This window comes from Lithobates pipiens, unplaced genomic scaffold (assembly GCF_037356315.1).
Source record: "Lithobates pipiens isolate NorthernLeopardFrog02 unplaced genomic scaffold, aLitPip1_a1.2 Scaffold_10, whole genome shotgun sequence".
In the NCBI taxonomy this organism is placed as follows: domain Eukaryota; kingdom Metazoa; phylum Chordata; class Amphibia; order Anura; family Ranidae; genus Lithobates; species Lithobates pipiens.
The window spans coordinates 219,107,641-219,129,051 of record NW_027507686.1 but is presented as its reverse complement, the minus strand read 5'-3'; the positions used below and the strand labels follow the sequence as shown (position 1 = coordinate 219,129,051).

The following is a 21,411-nucleotide window of genomic DNA, read 5'->3' as shown; positions in this document are numbered from 1 at the left end:
GGTTTGTGCCATCTTGGCATTTTATGGCCTTCAAAACTGTAACGCCCTTAGAAAGCCTGAAGGCGGTGCTTGGTTTTCGGGGCCCCGTACGCGGCTAGGCTCCCAAAAAGTCCCACATATGTGGTATCCCCATACTCAGAAGAAGCAGCAGAATTTATTTTGGGGTGTCATTTCACATATGCCCATGGCATGCGTGAGCAATATATCATTTAGTGACAACTTTGTGAAAAAAAAAAAAAAAAAAAAAAGTTTGTAATTTTCCCGCAACTTGTGGCAAAATATAAAATATTCCATGGACTCAACATGCCTCTCAGCAAATAGCTTGGGGTGTCTACTTTCTAAAATGGGGTCATTTGTGGGGGTTTTGTGCCATCTTGGCATTTTATGGCCTTCAAAACTGTAATAGGTAGTGAGGAGTGAAATCAAAAAATTACGCCCTTAGAAAGCCTGAAGGCGGTGCTTGGTTTTCGGGGCCCCGTACGCGGCTAGGCTCCCAAAAAGTCCCACATATGTGGTATCCCCGTACTCAGGAGAAGCAGCAGAATTTATTTTGGGGTGTCATTTCACATATGCCCATGGCATGCATGAGCAATATATCATTTAGTGACAACTTTGTTAAAAAAAAAAAAAAAAAAAAAAAGTTTGTAATTTTCCCGCAACTTGTGGCAAAATATAAAATATTCCATGAACTCAACATGCCTCTCAGCAAATAGCTTGGGGTGTCTACTTTCTAAAATGGGGTCATTTGTGGGGGTTTTGTGCCATCTTGGCATTTTATGGCCTTCAAAACTGTAATAGGTAGTGAGAAGTGAACTCAAAAATTTACGCCCTTAGAAAGCCTGAAGGCGGTGCTTGGTTTTCGGGGCCCCGTACGCGGCTAGGCTCCCAAAAAGTCCCACATATGTGGTATCCCCATACTCAGGAGAAGCAGCAGAATTTATTTTGGGGTGTCATTTCACATACGCCCATAGCATGTGTGAGCAATATATCATTTAGTGACAACTTTGTGTAAAAAAAAAAAAAATTTTTTTTTTTGTCATTATTCAATCGCTTGAGGCAAAAAAATAAAATATTCAATGGGCTCAACATGCCTCTTATCAATTTCCTTAGGGGGTCTACTTTCCAAAATGGGGTCATTTGGGGGGGTTTTGTACTGCCCTGCCATTTTAGCACCTCAAGAAATGAGATAGGCAGTCGTAAACTAAAAGCTGCGTAAATTCCAGAAAACGTACCTTAGTTTGTAGATGTGACAACTTTTGCGCAAACCAATAAATATACAATTATTGACTTTTTTTTTACCAAAGACATGTGGCTGAATACATTTTGGCCTAAATGTATGACTAAAATTGAGTTTATTGGATTTTTCTAATAACAAAAAGTAGAAAATATCATTTTTTTTCAAAATTTGCGGTCTTTTTACGTTTATATCGCAAAAAATAAAAATCGCAGAGGCAATCAAATACCATCAAAAGAAAGCTCTATTTGTGGGAAGAAAAGGACGCAAATTTTGTTTGGGTACAACATTGCATGACCGCGCAATTACCAGTTAAAGCAGCGCAGTGCCAAAGTGTAAAAAGACCTCTGGTCATTTACCAGCAAAATGGTCCGGTCTGAAAGTGGTTAAAGCAATCTACAGGGCTGGACAGAACCACCTCTGGAGGGAATCTATTCCACATTTTTACAGTTCTTACTGTGAAGAAACCTTTCCGTATTTGGAGATGAAATCTCTTTTCCTCTAATACACGACAAAGGATTCCCAGAGCAAATTTTATAGATATGAACTCTTTAATTTGAGTTCCACCCACTTTCCTGCCTTAACATTGGTTCATAAACATAATGAGCAGACTTACTGACCAACAGTAAGGCTCCACATCAGAAGTAATAGTTCGTATTTGCATAAAAAGCTACAGAATATAACACTGATTCAACAAATCTTAGTTATCCGCCAAACAGGATTCTTTTTTTTTCCCTTTTCCTTTGAAGGCTCTTCCACGGCTACATTTAAAGCGGAGGTCCACCCTAAAGTGGAGCTTCTGCTCATTGGAACCCTCCCCCCCTCCGGCGCCACAATTGGCACCTTTCAGGGGGGAGGGTATCTGCACCCACTTCCGGCATAGATATCTGCAGAATATACGCCCCTTTCCGCAGAATCTACGCCCCTTTCCGAAGGTCCCCCGCTGTCTGCTGGGAAACACATGGATCCCAGAGACAGTGGGGACCATCCTTATTGCGCAGCGCGACTCGCGTATGCGCAGTAGGGAACCGGGAAATGAAGCCGCAAGGCTCCACTTCCTGATTCCCATACCCAAGATGGCGGCGGCAGCACCTGAGAGATGATCGAGGGATCGGCTTCGGGTGCCGACATCGCGGGCGTGCTGGGCGGGTAAGTGTCATTATTTTAAAAGTCAGCAGCTGCAGTATTTGTAGCTGCTGGCTTTTTTTTTTTTTTAAACGGCGGAACTCCCGATTTAAAAGCAAACTTTGTTCTATGAAATTTTGGAAAGAGCCAAGATGGGGTTAGAATCTCTGCCAGATTTTTATTTCCATCTGTGTCACTTGAATATTCTTTCATTTCTTATTTAAAGTGGAGGGCCACCCCGAAAAAAAATAAAACGCATTAATAATCTTAAAAAAATTCAAAGAATTAATAAAATAAAAAAATGTTCACTTAACTGAAACTGCTGTTGCTAGGCAGTCTTTCTAATCTGCCTCTTCCTATTCCGCGGCACTTCCTCCTCTTCGGTCAGCGGCCCCGTTGCCTTCTGAGACATGTGTGTGTCCCAGAAAACAATGGGGCCATTCACAAAGCGTCGCACGAATCGCGCATGTACAGTAGGAAGCGTGCAGTGAAGCCGCAAGGCTCCACTGACTGTTTCCCTTCGTTAAGATGGAGGTGCCGGCACCCGATCTGATGGACGGAATGGCCTCGGGGCGACCGACATCGCGGGATCGCTGGACAGTTAAGTGTCCTTATTAAAAGTCAGCACCTACAGTGTTTGTAGCTGCTGACCTTTTAAAAAAAATGTATTGGCCGGAACGCCCCTTTAAGACAGAAAAGGGAGATTTACTAAAACTGGTGCACTCAGAATCTAGAATGGTAGCCAATCAGCTTCTAACTTCAGCTTGTTCAATTAAGCTTTGGCAATAAATCCTGGAAGCTGATTGGTTTCTATGAAGAGATGCACCAGATTTTGCACTCTCCCGTTTTAGTAAATAACCCCCAAAGTGACTGCAAGTCACTCCAAAGTAACACAGACAAACCGAAAAACACCTTGTTAGTAGAGTAAGGATGGGTTTGACATTGCAGTCAGTGCCATCTGGTCCATGGAAAAGTTCTGTCTTTTCTAGTACAGGCCTCACAAGGACAGGAAGTGAGGAAATATTTCCCCAAAGTGGTCACAGAAAGGAATAAAAATTTGATAGATTCAAAACGTTCATGCTGCATCCGAAAAAACTAAAAGCAGGTCGGATGCTCCTTTAGGCTCGGTTCGCACTTGTGTGATTTGGGAACCATTGCGATTCCAGTGCAAAGTTAATGACACCCCCAGATCAGTTCGCAGATTGCAGTTCCAACTGTGAATTGGTGTAAAAAAGGGATCTCACAGATGTGAACACCCATGCGATGCGATTCCAGTGCGGACCAAAAAAAAGGATCCTGCATTTTTCCATTTTGATCCAAATGCAATGCAAACTGTATGGTTGAATTCGCACACATATCGCATGTGATCTGCACAGCAAAGCGGTTTGAATCACATGCGATTTCTGGCATCGGAAAAGTGTGATCTCAGCCTTAATATTAATAGGATTTTGCTCATCTGTATTGAGCTGTGTTCCAAAAGCATTTCCAACTCATGGAAGAAAGGCCTATGGATTGGAGCCCTTACAGAGCATGGAAAAGCCACACAATGGTGTGTTGTGACCCATTGCTTGATTGTATTAATATATTGGAAAGTCAAAAATACAGCAACAAAAGGTCATTTGACATGTTGGAAGAAGTCGATAATGTCTCTGATATACTTACTTGATTTTCTGGAGGAGCAATGATGATATAGGTGCCATTTACATTTTTTGGGTAGGGGGAGGGGTAATTTGGGGACACCACAGTACTGCCATTTGTGGTAAAAGTACCGCCATATGCCACTGTAAATGAAACAAAAAAGTGTGCATTAGATACAAAGCCCCGCATCATAGTTTTAAGAATCACATTTATTGGCCTGTTGCCTCTCCCAGAAGTATTTGGCAAATCTTATAATTAGCTCCATGTTTTAGGCACTTTCTTCATTTCCAAAAAATTAGATCACCTTGGGTTGTCTACTTTCCAAAAAGGGTCTTCTGTACTGTTCTGGCAATTTTATCTAATGTTTTTTTATAATATCAAGTAAAGAAAACTTTTTTTTTTTAACTGCTTGTTTTTTCCTTTATAAATTAAAAAATGAAATAAAAACCAAATGGTATTAAATACCATCAAAAAAAAATGTGTTTCCAAGAAATGATATACATTTTATTTGGCTACGCTATTGCATAACAAAGTAATTGTCAGTTAAACAACTAAAAATTGATACATGGTCTGGCAATGATGGGGTATATATACTGTACAGACTGGTTCTCGAGTGGTTAGGGCACAATGAGTAAATGCTTTTGACCTTACGTAGTCACGCTCTTGAGCGTCTGTGGCACAAGACTAATGGCCCTGTACACACGGTCAGACATTCCGAAGACAAAATCCGTCTGATTTTTTTCTGACGGATTTTGGCCCAAACTTGTCTTGCATACACACGGTTGCACAAAGATGTCAGAAAATCCGATCGGTCAGAACGAGGTGACATACAACACATATGATGGGACTATAAAGAGGCCAGTAGCCAATAGTTTTCGTCTCATAATTTATTCTGAGCATGCGTGGCACTTTGTGCGTCAGAGTTGTCTACATAGATCAGAATTTAAACGATTGGATTTTGTTGTCGGAAAATTTTATATCCAGATCTTAAACTTTGTGTGTCGGAAATTCTGATGGAAAAAGTCCGATGGAGCCCACACATGATCGGAATTTCCGACAACAAGATCCGATCGCACATTTCCTGACAGAAAGTCTGACCGTGTGTACAGGGCATAAGTCTTTCAAAGGCTTCAAACAATACAAATCTGCCCTCCAAAGATACTATTCTTTCCTCCACAATGCCAAGCAGACCTATTTTACAACTCTTATTAACACCTTCTCATCCAGTCCCCGTAAACTTTTCTCTACCTTCAACTCTCTACTTCGTCCTCCACCGCCTCCACCCACTGACACTGACTCACTCACTGCCCGGGTGATTGCTAAACACTTCAAAAACAAGATTGATACCATGCATGATGAAATCTCCACTCTACAGGTATCTACCCCAGTTAAGACCTCATATCAACAGGTACAATTGACACTCCCCTTATTCAAATCTGCTACTACAGACAAAGTTTCTAAACTCCTTTCTATTGCCCACCTGACCACCTGCCCCCTGGACGCTATTCCCTCTCAAACACTACGGTCACCCTCTGACTCTATCCTACACTCTCTAACCCACATCTTCAATCTCTCCCTCACCTCTGGCATTTTCCCCAATGCTCTAAAGCATGCACTGGTCACCCTCATACTTAAAAAAAACGTCCTTGGACCCTACCAATCTTAATAACTTACGCCCTATCTCCTTGCACCCCTTTTCCTCTAAACTCCTTGAACGCCTGGTTTACAACGAACTGAGTGACCACCTCATTAAGAATAACCTTATTGATCACCTTTAATCTGGATTTCGCCCTCAACACTCACAGAAGCTGCTCTTTTAAAACTCACAAATGACCTATTAACTGCAAAAACCAACGGACACTATTCTGTACTCCTACTTCTGGACCTTTCAGCTGCCTTTCACATGGTTGATCACCCCCTCCTCCTCAAGAAACTTTACTCCCTGGGTCTCCGTTACTGTGCTCTTCAGTAGCTTTCATCCTACCTATCCCAACGCACCTTCAGTGTCACTTACAATTCTACTTCCTCCACTCCTCTTTCCTTCTCCTTCGGGGTCCCCCAAGGTTCTGTTCTTGGACCTCTTTTATTTTCAATCTACCTCTTCCCTGGGTCAGCTGATAGCCTCTCATGGCTTTCAATATCATTTCTACTCTAACGACATTCAAATCTATCTTTCCACCCCTCAACTCACTTCATCAGTCTCCTCATGCATCACTAACTTACTAACAGACATATCTATATGGATGTCACAACACTTCCTCAAACTCAACTTGTCCAAAACCGAACTTATAATATTTCCTCCTCCACGTGCCTCTTACCCTGACTTCTCTGTCAAGAACAATGGCACAACCATCCACCCATCCCCACATGTCAGAGTGTTAGGTGTTATCCTGGACTCTGAATTCTCCTTTCGACCCCACATCCAATCACTTTCCAAAGCTTGCCGCCTCAACCTCCGCAACATCTCTAAACTACGTCCCTTTCTCACCAATAAAACCAAAAAGCTCCTGATTCACTCCCTGGTTATCTCTCGCCTTGACTACTGCAACCAGTGCTGGGACAAGGTCATCTAGAGCCCAGGGCGAACATGCCAAACTGTGCCACCCCTTCAAGATGTATGAGCAATATGTGTCAGCAAAAATCCCTCCCCACAAAGACTCTGAGCATTAATCTGCATGCTTACCCCCTAAGCATAAATTCACCCTCCTCCCAGTACAAATCTGCCCCCCTGCTGAAATCCCCCTCTCAGCACCAATATTTGCCCCCCCACCTCCCAATTCCCCCCGGCTCAAATGCCCCCCCCTAAAAAAGTTAACCTCTCCTAGCGCACATGCTCTACCCCTAAAATTTCCCTTGCTAGCACACATCTTCTCCCCCCCACTTCAAATCCCCCCTCTCAGCGCAAATCTTTGCCCTGCCCATCTCCCACATGCCCTCCCCCCCAAAAAAATCTAGCACAAGTACTCTACCCTTAAAATTTCCCCTACTAGCACAAAGTCTCCCCTAATCCCCAAAATCATACCTCTTAGCACCCCCTCTCCAAAATACTCCCTCCTAGGACAATACTTACCCCCTGTCACCCCCAAATTTCCTCTTTCAACACAAATCCAATCCCCACCAATCTCCTTGCGACACACTTTCTCACCTCACATGATACCACAGTGCCCAAGGCAATCACCCTTCTGCCCACCCCTTGTCCCGGCCCTGACTGCAACTCCCACCTCATTGGCTTACCTTTAAATAGACTATGCCCCCTTCAGTCCATCATGAATGCTGCTGCCAGACTCATATACCTTACAAACCGCACAGTGTCTACTACCCCTCTCTGCCAATCCCTCCATTGGCTGCCACTTGCCCAACAAATTAAATTCAAAATACTAACAATAAGTTACAAAGCCATCCACAACTCTTCCCCCAGCTACATCACTAGCCTAGTTTCAAAATACCAACCTAATCGCCCTCTGCATTCCTCCCAAGACCTCCTGATCTCTAGCTCCCTCATCACCTCCTCCCATATCCGCCTCCAGGACTTCTCCCGAGCCTCGCCCATCCTCTGGAATTCGCTACCCCAATCTGTCAGACTGTCTCCAAATGTATTCACTTTTAGGCGATCCCTGAAAACTTTCCTCTTCAGAGAAGCCTATCCTGCCTCCATCTAACAACTGCACTATTTTCTCCATTAGCTCATCCCTCACAGCTATTACCCTTTTGTACAACTTGACCCTCCCTCCTAGATTGTTAGCTCTAACGAGCAGGGCTCTCTGATTCCTCCTGTATTGAATTGTATTGTAATTGTACTGTCTGCCCTAATGTTGTAAAGCGTTGGGTAAACTGTCGGTGCTATATAAATCCTGTATAATAATAATAATAAAAATATAATACATACCGAATTTGGATACATACCTGAGCTATAAGATCCATTGAAACTGCTCGGAGTTGATGGGTCGGTGATGTATTCCAGCAACAAGAATCTGCCGGATGAGATCAGCACCGGTATAGGCTGGCCCGCCCTGATTGTGGTTAGCAAAGAGCTGTTCTTGCTCACCCCATTGTACACGTTGATATTAGCACTACAATTGGTGGACGAACAAACAAACGTGGCAAACTGAAGCAAGATCTGTAAAAACGATACATGTTCAGTAACTTAAAGGGAATCTCCACTTGCATAAAGAGATTTAAAAACAAAAATACTCAAGTGAGATGAGCCTGTTTCCAGGAATCCAGTAAAATCTGATTTGCAGATACAGCTTTATTCAGCACACTTGCTGAAATATTTCAAGATGAGTGTGTATGTGTGGCTACAGAAAATTCTTCCGTGTGTGCATTTTACCATATGGATTCATTAAAGTGTAATTCTAGCGAAAGTCTATCTTAGGCAACTTCCATTGAAATCTATGGGTACGGGTCAGATAGAAGTTGCCTTGAAGTAGTACAGGAACCTTTTCTGAAGTCGGAGCGACGGCTCTCATTCACTTCAATGAAATTTCTTATGTCCAGCACTTGGGGCAACTTGAGGTCTGACAAGTCGGATCCCAAGTGGCTGTAATGTGAATCAGCACAGCAAGTGTATACTGTATGTCCTTACTTACAGTTTTGTTGACTATTGAAACCATACAAAGATTGATAGAATGTTCAACATTTAATGCATGGGCTAAGCTCATGCAGTATGAAAACAGTAGTAAAGTCACCTTTGTGATTTTTCCTACAGGTGCCGTTCCTTCAGAGCTCTGTGCCATGGCTGTGACTCCCGCGATCATGGGTGGGGGTGACGTCATCGCGGCTCAGCCATTCATGCAGCCGGAGCCCGTGAACCCAGGAGGAAGACTGGGTGAAGATGGAAGCCCTTCCAGTAGTGACAGCGCACCGCTGGAGAGATTCGTTCTTAGGTAAGTATTTCATAATGTGCTAGTATGCAATGTGTACTAGCACATTATGCCATTGCCTTGAAGGGGATTTTTTTTTTAAATGCTGCGGTTTACTACCGCCTTAAAGGTATCTTTAGCCAAAACTAAAAACTATAGTACTAATGTAGTGTACTAAGTACACTGGAAGTAAGAGGAAAACTGCAATGGAGACAGAAACAACACCTAAAACAGTGATTCTCAACCAGGGTTCCTCCAGAGGTTGCTAGGGGTTCGTTCAGCATTGGGCAATTTCTGCCTCTTAGCCCTTGTACACATGGTCGGAAAATCCGTTGGAATGTGTCCTATCGGACCATGTTGTCGGATAATCCGACTGTGTGTGGTATGCATCGGACTGTTTCCATCAAAATATCCGTCGGACCAAATTTTCCAACTTGCTGGAACTATTTTCCGACAAACTGGTTCGATAGGACATACTTCGATTATGTGTAGAGAATTCCGATCGGACAAAGTGCCACGCATGCTCAGATCAAATTCCTACATCAAAGCTATTGGCTACTAGCCTGAACGTAGTCCCATCGTAACGAAATTACGTCATCGCGTTGTGAAAGATCGGATTTTTCGACAACTTTGTCCGACCGTGTGTATGCAATAGTTTCGGACAAGATCCGACGGACAAAATCCGACGCACAAAATCCGACGGATTTGGTTGTCGGAATCTCCGACCATGTGTACAAGGGCTTAGATAAGTTCCCACTGATACCATTGATCTTTTTAACTATCTGTAAGGAGGTAATTCTTCCCAATGACCGCAAGTGTAAAGACCATTCTTCCCACTAATGTATCACGAGTTGTAGATTTCAAATTTTTAGCAGGGGTTCCCTGAGACCGGAGAACTATTCCAAGGGTTCCTCTGTGTTGAAAAGGTTGAGAAAGGCTGACCTAAAATCTGACAGATGTTCTAAACATTCAAGACTACATCCAAAACATGACTTGAGTTGGGCATAAAAGTGTATCTAAGTGTCTATTCACACCATTGCAGTGTGCCACCACAATATAATAGCTTACTCTACATGCATTAGTGTGGTCAACGCAACTTCCCAGGCCAACTGTGCAGCAGGCCAAGCTTTTGTGAATGGGCCCTGAAGACAATTTTTTTGTAGTAGTTTTGGATAGTGTGATGAAGGTTTAAAACATTTCTCATTCTTTATTGCAGTCTCTGCCCCCCACTAAGTAGGTTCACCCTCTCTATTTGTTCTGGTGATCACTGTTATTGAAACTGAATCAAAATCTAACATTTTGAGTTGACGCCAAATGGGAATAGAAAAGTTTTCTTCCAATAGTGACACCTGTTCTGGTCACAATTGTCTTGGAGTTGATTTTCCTCACTTTAGAGCGAGCCAATCTCAACTACTGTTCTTTGGGATCGTAGGGGTTTCTACTAGGGTTGCTAGGGCTTACTTGAACAATGGCAGCTTGACCACATATTTGAATGTGACAGCATAATTCCAGTGCCAATTTGTCTTGACAGTGTCTGTGGCTTAACCCCAATGATCTCTTCAAGAGGACTTCCCACCAACCACACATGTAATGGGCATATTCCCTCTCACTGACAATTATGATTCCCAAAAATGTTGCATTCATTTTGCTGGCATTCAATAAATGGTCTGCTCTTTCCACTGACTCCCACCAATGATGCATTCTTTCCATTAAACCCCAATGTAAGGAGAATGCTTTCTTTCTCACTACATAAATGTAAGGGATGCCTTTCCCGCTAAACAACAGTATAGGAGAGCCATTCACCCATGGAAGGAGGCACTTCTCCACTGACTACAAATATAAGGAAGTCTGTTTGTGTTTCTTTTTTAGATATTATTATTCATTTTAATTTTAATGTTAAAGTTATTTTAACATATAGAGCAGAAGGTGGTAAAAAATGACCCACCTTCAAATTAAATCCCATCAAATACCACAGTTTAGCCAATTATTATTTTTTCTTTATTATTATTTCTATAAAACGTATTGATCTTGCTACTGTACTGTGAGCAATACATATAAGGGGCGATTTACTAAAACTGGAGCGCTCAGAATCTGGTGCAGCTGTGTATTCTCAGCTTGTTCAATTAAATGTTGACAATAAAACACGAAAGCTGGTTTCTATGCAGAGCTGCACCAGATTTTGCACCACGTGGTTTTAGTAAATAACCTCCATAATGTCTACTAAGGGTTCCATGAGACATGCAAATGTTTTCAAGGGTTTCTCAAGGGGTAAAAAGGTTGTGAATAAGAATTGCTGCTTTAGAGGGATTTCTTCTTGTTTCCATTTATGAGGACATTTGCACCCTTCCTGTCTTGTCTCCAACTACCCCCCACCCTAAGGTCCTGCATCACTTCATGAGCTGTACTTTGGCCATTTATCTTAATACAGAATGAATGACATGCTGAATAATTACCAGTTTTGATGGAACATGTAGGAGCCATAGACAATTGTCTTGCATGACGATGGGAGTAGCATCACTGGAAGAGAAGTCACCTGAGGCACCCAGCAACTTTGTTCTGCATAGATCTGCATGAAAAAAAAAAAATAACTTCAGAACCAGCCTTATCAATTTCCACAAATTTCAGGTTCAGGGAAAAATAACATTTGCATCCTCAGGGGTGGAACTAAGACTGTAAAATATTTTTGCACATATACCTCCTTCATGCACAAATGTGCCGTACCCAAGCAGGCTAAAGTAACAGGTTTGCTTTAATTTTTACATACTCACCATTTTATTCCCTCCCTTGCTACTTTGTTCAGCCTCCAAAAGCAAAGAGAATACTTGATTATTTCTAAAATGGGACTAACTCACATCACCGTCACATGAGGGTGTAGAGACATTCAGCCAGTGGCAGCTGGTGCTAAAATGGTGCCATCAAATGCAGCCACTGCACCATCAAACACAGCCACTGTGCCCATCAAACACAGCCACTGTGCCCATCAAACGCAGCCACCGTGCCCATAAAATGAAGCCACTGTGCCATAAACATAGCTCCTGTGCCCATCAAACACATTGACTGATTGGCTGAGAGGCGGATTCAGTGTTAGCAAAGCAAATTCCTTTGCTTTGCTAACATACAGCTGAGTGAACAGCGAATGCACAGCATTGCGCCCGCTGTTCACCTTTTTGGGCGCCTATTAGAGCCTACGGCTCTAATCAGGTGCTTCCAAAAAATACCCCCGTGGCTGTAATTCATATGCCCAACACCCAAAAATGGGCTGCCAGTGTGCCCCATTAGATGCTGCCAGTGTGCCCCATCAGATACCACGAGTGTGCCCCATCAGATGCCGCCAGTGTGCCCCATCAGATGCTGCCAGTGTGTGCCATCAGATGCCGCCAGTGTGCACATCAGATACTGCCAATGTGCCCCATCAGATGCCGCCAGTGTGTACCATCAGATACCGCCAGTGTTCCCCATCAGATGCTGTCAGTGTACCCCATCAGATGCTGCCTGGCACTTACCTGTCTCGGAGCGGGGCAGTGTCGGTCTCCCGCACATCCTCCATATCTTCTTCCGTCCTCTCTCAGGCATCCAATCGCAGCACCTGACGTTTCAGCCAATCAGGTGACTGGTAACAGACCCAGCAACCTGATTGGCTGAGAGGCAGATTCAGTGTTAGCAAAGCAAATTCCTTTGCTTTGCTAACACACAGCTGAGTGAACAGCGAATGCACAGCATTGCGCCCGCTGTTCACTTTTTTGGGCGCCTATTAGAGCCTACGGCTCTAATCAGGTGCTTCCAAAAAAACCTGCAGCTGTAATTCATATGCCCAACACGCGAAAATGGGCCGGGCACCTGAATAGGGAGTGTCAGCAGCGACCATAGATAGATTCATGCAATGCATAATTTATCTATGGTGATTAGAGCGGTTCAGGAGAGAGGGGTGACACTCCTGCACCCTTTATGGACGCATCACCACTGCTTCAGCTCTGTTTAAACTTCAGTTTAAGGTACTTTAGGGCTTTCTCTCCCTACTCCTTACAGCTGAATAGACAGCAGGGGAACAAAGGAAGGTGAGTATGTGTAGCTGAGGAAGGCATGCATTAATGTAAAACCTACTGCTTTCCCAATGCCAAGTTTTGCTTTTAGGTAACAAGAAAAGCCAGAGATGTGAAACGTTGTATGCTAAAGATCTGTACATGCCTCCAAGGATAATTTTGCCCCGAGCCCACTAAAGGCAGGCTGATCACTATTAGATCAGTTTTCACTATTGAATCACAGCACAGCTGGGCAGATGGGCACACGTCCCTTCCCGAAACTGCAGAATAATGTCCATATCCATGATTCTGCACAGAGCGGCCGCCCTGTAGCAGTAAAGTTGTAATGGCCAACTGAAGACTAGTTACTCAGATATACTAGTTCCTATAGAGTGTTGTTATTTTATAGGGTTGGTGTCAAGTAACGTCTCTTAATTCTGGTAGTGAACACAATGGGAAATTGGCCTTGTTTAGAAGGTTTGAGGACCCCGGAGTTAGATAAATTGTTTCCAAAAACGTACTGCATTTATATAGCACATTTATCCTCTTCACATCCAGGCTGCTCAGCCCAGTTCTCTGACCAATGGTAACATTAGGGTTTGGTATCGGCACGATTGACATCTTCCCAGATGTATTCGAATATGTGTTCCTGGAAATATAAAAAACATTTAGATTCAGATTTAGGGCATAAAACCACTGAAATTATATTGCGTAATTATTTTAGTTCAAACTAATGTTAGCTTGTGTTTTCCGAGTCAGCATGCTGTCTGTTTTATGTTCACAACTATTCTTTACCTGTACAGAGCAACAAAACAAGCTAAAGTACTATACTACACTTATGCCGCATACACACGACAAGACTTTTCGAGGGACTAGGTCCGACGGTCTTCCCGACGGACTTTCGGTGGAGTTCCAACAGACTTTCCGAATTAACAGACTTGGCTACACACAATCACACCAAAGTCCGACGGATTCGAACGTGATGACGTAGGACCAGACTGCAATAAGGAAGTTCATAGCCAGTAGCCAATAGCTGCCCTAGCGTTGGTTTTTGTCCGTCGGACTAGCATACACACGAGCGGATTTCTCGATAGGAACTGGGTCCGGCGGAGTTCGGGCAAAAAAAAAATTGAAACATGTTCTATTTATAAAGTCCATCAGATTTTTGGACAGCAAAAGTCCGATGGAGTCCATACACAATCGAATTGTTTGATGGATTTGTTCCATCGGACCTTTGCTGTCCAAAAGTCCGGTCGTGTTTAACAGTCTTCTGCCTCCTTTCTGCATCCCCTTCCCTCTACAGTTCTGTTGTATATTATAGTCACAGAGGTGGCCAGAATTGGGGAACAAAAAAATATATCACAATTTGGCAGTTTTCAAGGTTGTGCTGCCCATCCTGCCCTGCTGTCCTTGGCCATGGCTCATGAGTGCTATTAAGGCTGAGTGTTGCGTTTTCAGGCAGAAAGTTGTGCATTTTTACCGCGTTTTCCCCGCGATTTTGCACAGGTCAACAGGTCACCCATGTAAAAAGCAGAAAAACGCATGTGATCTGCTAAAAAAGAAGCTCATGTCCTATTTTGAGTGTCAGCCATTTTTCTTCAGGCTACAAAACGCTCAGATGTAAACAGGGGCCATTTAAATGAATGGGATTTTACTTGTATTCTCTTACCTGCCATAATGCAGCACAGAAGTATAGTCATAAGGAATATTGGTAGTGTTCCCACGATCCACCACAAAAAGCCCTTTATTTTCTGTAAAACAAATCACCTGTACATGAGCTACATTTGGCCTATTAAAAACAGCTTAAATGTTCCATACTCCTACACCCCTCCTCCCCTCCACCCTACCCAAAATTGTTTTGGTCTCTTGTATACGAATTAGGACAGCAAACTGATTTTTAATCAAAGAGTGCCATTTCCACATATGAATTATCATTACTTTGATCTCAGGAAGTCAACCTGAACTATTGCATACATATTGACTCTAGGCAAGTTCACCTACCTTTTTTCCACCTTAAATTCATGTAGATTGGCGTTTCTCAACAAAGGTTCCTTAGAGCCCTTAGGTACCTCTTGAGGTTACAAGGGGTTCCTTTAAGCAGTATGTAGTGGTGAATTGTTCAAACACCTATACTGAGCATCCACACAAGTGGGCAAGCTTCCCATGACTGCCAATGTAATGGGACATATCCACAAAGACCACAAATGTTAGGTGACATGTAAAAAAGTTTACAAAGTCATTGCTTCAGCTGCAGTTAGGTTGTATGATTTAAACCCTTGTATCTGCCCTATGTTCAGTCCCTTCTGTGTCTTTTCAGCAAAGCAAGCATTCCAACTGATTAATCTGAAACTTTGAGTGGAGCACAGGGAAAATGGGCTTTAAAGCAGAACTCCGGGCACATTTTTTCATGTTCTCGTTGCTGATCTCCTCCCTTAACCAACGATGTCAGCCATATTCTTCTGAGCTCTGTAGTTTCTCTGCAACAACCGGCTGAACTTTCTGAAAATGCGTTATTGCCTGGTGACTTCCTGTTTGTAAGACCGTTGGCTGCTATCCCTCCAGTAACCTCAGCTAGCGATCTGACATGCCCCCTTGTAGTCCTTTGAGACTGAGCAGGGAGTTCTATTTCCACCTGGCTCGCTGTAGTGGGCTGAGGGGTCTCATAGCCCCTGGTCTGTGCCTCTCATAGAGGTGGTGTCCTCCCCCTTTGCTCCCTCCTCCACCTCCCTGCTAGCACCACCTCGTCCACCCGCCGCCACCGCCTGCCCGCCATCCCACCATCTGTCTCGGTGTTTTCACATACAGACCTATCAGCCTGAGATGCGCTCTGCCATCCAGAGTATCTGTAACTATCCCTGCTTTGCAAGGATGGGCACTGATAAGGCACTGTTGACTCCACACCTATGGGCACTGGTTTCACCACACTGATGGGCAATGATAAAGCACTGGTGACTCCACACTGATGGGCACTGATAAGGCACTGGTGACTCTGCACCGATGGGCACTGGTTTCACCACACTGATGGGCAATGATAAAGCACTGGTGACTCCACACTGATGGGCACTGATAAGGCACTGGTGACTCTGCACTGATGGGCACTGGTTTCACCACACTGATGGGCAATGATAAAGCACTGGTGACTCCACACTTATGGGCACTGATAAGGCACTGGTGACTCTGCACCGATGGGCACTGGTTTCACCACACTGATGGGCAATGATAAAGCACTGGTGACTCCACACTGATGGACACTAATAAGGCACTAGTGACACCGCAATGATGGGCTGAGATAACCTGCACTGGTGACACTGCACTGATCGGCACTGATAATCTGCACTGGTGACACTGCACTGATAATCTGCACTGATGGTCCCTGACATGCGGCACTGGTGGTCCCTGACATTCGGCAATGGTTGACCCTGACATTTGGCACTGGTGGTCCCTGATATTCGGCACTGGAGGTGGTCCCTGATATTCGGCACTGGAGGTGGTCCCTGATATTCGGCACTGGAGGTGGTCCTTGACATTCGGCACTGGTGGTCCCTGACATTTGGCTCTGGTGGTCCCTGACACTCTGCACTGGTTGTCCCTGACATTTGGCTCTGGTGGTCCCTGACATTTGGCTCTGGTGGTCCCTGACATTTGGCTCTGGTGGTCCCTGACATTCTGCAATGGTGATCCCTGACATTTGGCTCTGGCGGTCCCTGATATTCGGCACTGGTTGTGGTCCCTGAAATTTGGCTCTGGTGGTCCCTGACATGCGGCAATGGTGGTCCCTGACTGGTGGTCCCTGACATTTGGCACTGGTGGTCCCTGACATTTGGCTCTGGTGGTCCCTGACATTTGGCACTGGTGGACACTGACACGTTGCACTGGTTTGCATTTATATTAAAATGCTTTGCATTTATAAGGCTGTAACCTATCATACAGTGTGTTATGTATGGCTTGCTGGCTACAGAATGATTTATGTTGAAGTGGGTGAGTTCACATTTACATGTACAAGCCTCGTGTCCCTCCCACATTCACTCCCATCCCAAGGATTCATGGGAAATGTAGGCTGATTACTGTTAGAGAGAGAGAAGAGGATATGATGCAATCACTGTTCTAAGAGATCCTCCCTGCCAGAAAAGATGATCCCCTTTTTGAATCACAGAGCTGACTTCCCGAAAAGTCACACATATCTCTTAAGTGGTATGTTTGGGGGGTGTACTAATTGGGGATTTTTTGAAAATCTCTGAGTTCTGCTTTAAATCTGAAAGAATGATCAAACATTCCCATAGACACACTTCTAAACTTTGTGGACAGCCTTCCTAGAAGAGTTGAAGCTGTTATAGCTGTAAAGGGTGGGCCAACTCAACATTGAACTCTATGTACTATGACTGAGGTGCCATTAAAGTTCATGTGCATGTAAAGGGAGGCGTCACAATACTTTTGGTAATATAGTGTATATTTCATGTCTTCTGTCACAAGAGGTTTGACACATGGACACCATATCATATTTATATCTGACCAATTCACTTACCTTTTGAGATATACTGCCAGTTGATGGCCACATAATTGTCTCTGTCGAATCTGTTGTGTTCGTGACGGAAACCCAGTGAGTGCATCGTTTCATGTTGGATTATACCATAGCTCATACAGGAGTCTTTATCGATGCTCACTATCTGTCTGCCATTCACCTTCCCAATATAGGACCAGCAACTGCACATAAACAAATACAAATACAATTCTTAAAACATGCATACTTGGTAAAGGACGCTCTTTCTATTTACCCGTGGCTCTTGGCCAAGGACATTTTCTTAGATAGGCACCAGCCCTCTATTTGCAAGTCAGAGGCAAACATACTCCCTGTCCAAACTATGCTTGTACAATTGGCCCCAAAGAACGAGCCACATGATACAGGATAGAGGAGACTACACCCATTTTATTGATGATCGACTGGACCCCTTGTAATGGAGACACTATGAAAAGGAAAGCTACTAACAATCTTGATACTTACCCTCCTTGATTATCTTCAAAACTGAGGTAGTTGGGCTCTGTGGTCCTGTTTTGGAAGAGCAGGCAGGTCATTGTTGCAAACTCTAGTGTGGCAGATATGATCAAATCTCTACTTGAATTAGCTGTTGAAAAGAAAGCAGTTTAGGGGCCCATTCACAACTATTTATTTTATCATACGCATTGTAATGCAAAGTAAGGCACATGCAGGATATGGACATTCTTTTTAATGGTGCCAGGTTACACCCGTGCAATGCATTGACATACAGTATGTTGGTGCAAAAAAGTCAATTTTTTAAATCCATATAAAAGCTTTTAGGAACAACATAACAACGTCATTTTCAAAAGCAGTCTAAAAATGTAGTAAACACAGATGCAAAGGTGAAAAACCTGTACGGGCCTGTCAGAAAGCATAAAGTAAAAATAAAACTTTAGGGAACACATAAGACCTTGCGTTTATCCCCGGTACATGAGAATTCCGTGTTTTGGTACAGGTGGAAGGCACATGTACACATTCAGCCTCACTGTTGGTGGCCTGTAAAACTGCTGGGATCAATGGGGCCCCTCTGCAACCACAAGCCAAGCTCTTGGCACGTAGTTTACGGTGTGGTTGGGTAATATAAAATTGGTGTTTGGCAATTAAAATGTAGCACCCTGGAGTTTAGGCAGGGTTGCTCCTCACAAATTTACTTGTCAGGAATAATTATCCTGGTTGATTGATAAAGATCTACTGATTTCTCCCTAAGTTTGGCCTTGCTGCACTTTTCTTTTACCACTAGGTGGCCGGTTGCATTCAAGAAGTGTCTGGCGCCCAATGACTTTAATCATCTTGCACCCACCATGCCTCACAACCCACTATACACAGAAGGATGTCGGCTATCTCTGGCCCTGGAGGTTCTCATTAGACTGAAGGAGGTCCGGGGCCTTGCTACAAAAAGCAACCTGGAGTTTAGGCAGGGTTGCTCCTCACAAATTTACTTGCTAGGAATTAATTATCCCGGTTGATTGTTAGAGATCTATTGATTTCTCCCTAAGTTTGGCCTTGCTGCACTTTTCTCTTTTACCACTAGGTGGCCGGGTACTTGGTGGTACCAGATATGAGAAGGACAACGCAAGGTCAGGTTATGGGTATATGGAGTATCTCAGCCAATGGGTAGGGGTTTTCTTGAATACCTTGGCCTGCTAGGAGAGCCTATATATTCAGGTGGAGTCAGGGGATCTAGGTTGTCTGGGTGGACGTGTGTTGTATTGCCCAGGTTGCTAGGCCGGAGATGGGGCCTATCCCGGGCACATTTGGCTGATAGGCTGTCCAGCAGAGAAGCAGGGGTAACGCTTGAGGAAGATACTGAGAGTGAAGATTGGAGGAGCTCAAGGGATTCAATGACAATGAATCAGCAGGTCTAGTGAGAGACCGGGAGCTCAGTGGGCTGAAGAACTACAAGGATATTGTAGTAGAATAGAAAGGAACTGTTAGGATTTGTGTTAGGAACTGTTAAAGACTGTTGCCATAGGAGACAGTATTCCTGCACATGCAGATGTGGCGTCTTGCTGGATACCTTCCCCTGCATGGCTGTCCTCCTATTGAAGTCTCCGAGTCTGCCAATTGAACATGCAACTACCTAAGGGTGTCTTAAACCTAACCCTCTTTCCCACAAAAGTTTGTTAACCTCCCTGGTGATATTCCAGAGTCTGGCTCGTGGGTGGAATCTCAGAACCCCTCATAATGGGCACAGCGGGTGTACACTCAGACCCGGGAACTCAGCACAGGGATGATGGGAACTCCTCATAATGGACACACAGCAGGTCTACAGACCTGGGAGCTCAGCACAGGGATGGTGGGAACCCTATGGGAATTTCTATGCTTACGAATTTCATACAAAATATGAAATTTCGTTAATGAATTTCAGATCCAAATTAACAGAAACATGACTGGTGTTTTGTTCACCAAGTCAGCACAGCACATGGATGGTGGGAGCCCCTCATAATAATAAATTCATCATATTGAACTTTCGTTATTTTTATGAAAAGTTTACGAATCGAACGAAAAAATTTGTATTTTGTACGAATCCGAATTGAATTCCATACACGAATTACGAAATACGTGTTTTTTTTTTCGTATGGAACGAAACCAAACAAATTTTTTGACAGCGCCCATGTCTAGTCGGCTATCTCTGGCCCTGGAGGTTCTCATTAGACCGAAGGAGGTTCGGGACCATGCTACAAAAAATAAAAAAGCAAACAAAAACACAACAGGCACCAGGAGGCGGCAGTAGTACCTCCTGAGTGCCTGCCAGCTGCTGCTATACCATTACCGCCTGTCTGAAAGAGCGCTTACTGTCTGGATGACAACTGTTACACGGGACAGGAAGGGAGTATGGAGACCTCCAAAAGTAACACAGACAAGAAATAATTATTAATCATTTTTTTTGTGTAGAGTAAGACCGACCATAGATGGTTCAAATCCTGAGATTTCAACAGTGTGTGGGCAGGCTGATTGTACCAAGTTGATCGATCGATCTGAGTACAACCAACCTGCTCATACAGCCGCTAGCAATATACATTGTCTTCTCCCAGCGAGGACGGCTTTCCTCACCCACCTCCGGAAGCAGACAATTGCTCAGCAGGAGGGATTCCTCTGTCAGCACTGTTCGTGTTGATGAGGGAACTGTGCGACTTTTTTTCCTGCACCTTGTGGTTCTCTGCGCTATGCACACTCTGTGTTGTGTTCTGTATATGGACCGACCACCTTCACTTCATGGGTGTGTAGTCACTCCATAGACACTGGACCCCAGTGGGGGCACAGGAAGTGACATCACCTTTCCCTCACATAATACCTATGGATAAGGACTAATGTTCTATAAGGTGACAAAAGACCTAATGCCCCGTACACACGAGAGGGATTAAGTCTGACAGACCTCCAAAGGAGTTCCGCCGGAGTTCCGCCGGAGTTCCGACGGAGTTCTGGCGGACTTTTCGACCGAACGGACTTGACCACACACCATCACACCAAACTCCGACGGAGTCGAACGTGATGACGTACGACTGGATTCGACGTAGGAAGTTCCTAGACAGTAGCCAATAGCTGCCCTAGCGTCGGTTTTAGTCCGTCGGAGTAGCACACACACGAGCGGATTTTTCAAAGGGGACCGGGTCCGGCGGAGTTCCGTCGGGAAAATTTAAAGCATGCTTCATTTCTAAAGTCCGTCAGACTTTAGCTTCGCTAAAGTCCGTTGCAGCCCACACACGATCGGATAGTCCGCCGGACTCAGTCCGTCGGAGTTTGGATGTCGAAAAGTCCGCTCGTGTGTACGGGGCATAATAGTTCAATCTATAGTGAAGCCAACTTACTATAACTAGGAGCGATGACATAGGGGACTCTAACGATTCCGTCTTTTGATTTTCCCCATTGGCAGGAGTTACATATCAATGCGCTGCGTTGGTTGTTCAATTTGATGTCACCATCGATAAGAAAAACAGGGGAATCTGCAAGGATAAACAAGAATTAATGTCTCACTTTTATCGTTTAGATGATAACTAC

The 21,411-nt window shown here is 44.1% G+C and overlaps 1 protein-coding gene across 2 annotated transcripts in view; it reads right to left on the bottom strand.

The window, feature by feature from the left end:
• LOC143940196 (low-density lipoprotein receptor-related protein 4-like) overlaps positions 1–21,411 on the bottom strand; it is an 80,178-nt gene that overhangs the window by 9,509 nt on the left and 49,258 nt on the right. For both annotated transcript variants that reach the window (XM_077461337.1, XM_077461346.1), the window contains exons 24-31: positions 21,222–21,356; positions 17,878–17,998; positions 17,401–17,579; positions 14,548–14,629; positions 13,400–13,527; positions 11,313–11,425; positions 7,901–8,114; positions 4,022–4,140 (exon numbers count right to left, since the gene is read on the bottom strand). In XM_077461337.1, coding sequence (XP_077317463.1) covers positions 4,022–4,140; positions 7,901–8,114; positions 11,313–11,425; positions 13,400–13,527; positions 14,548–14,629; positions 17,401–17,579; positions 17,878–17,998; positions 21,222–21,356 — 1,091 coding nt within the window. The remainder of the gene's footprint in view (positions 1–4,021; positions 4,141–7,900; positions 8,115–11,312; positions 11,426–13,399; positions 13,528–14,547; positions 14,630–17,400; positions 17,580–17,877; positions 17,999–21,221; positions 21,357–21,411) is intronic.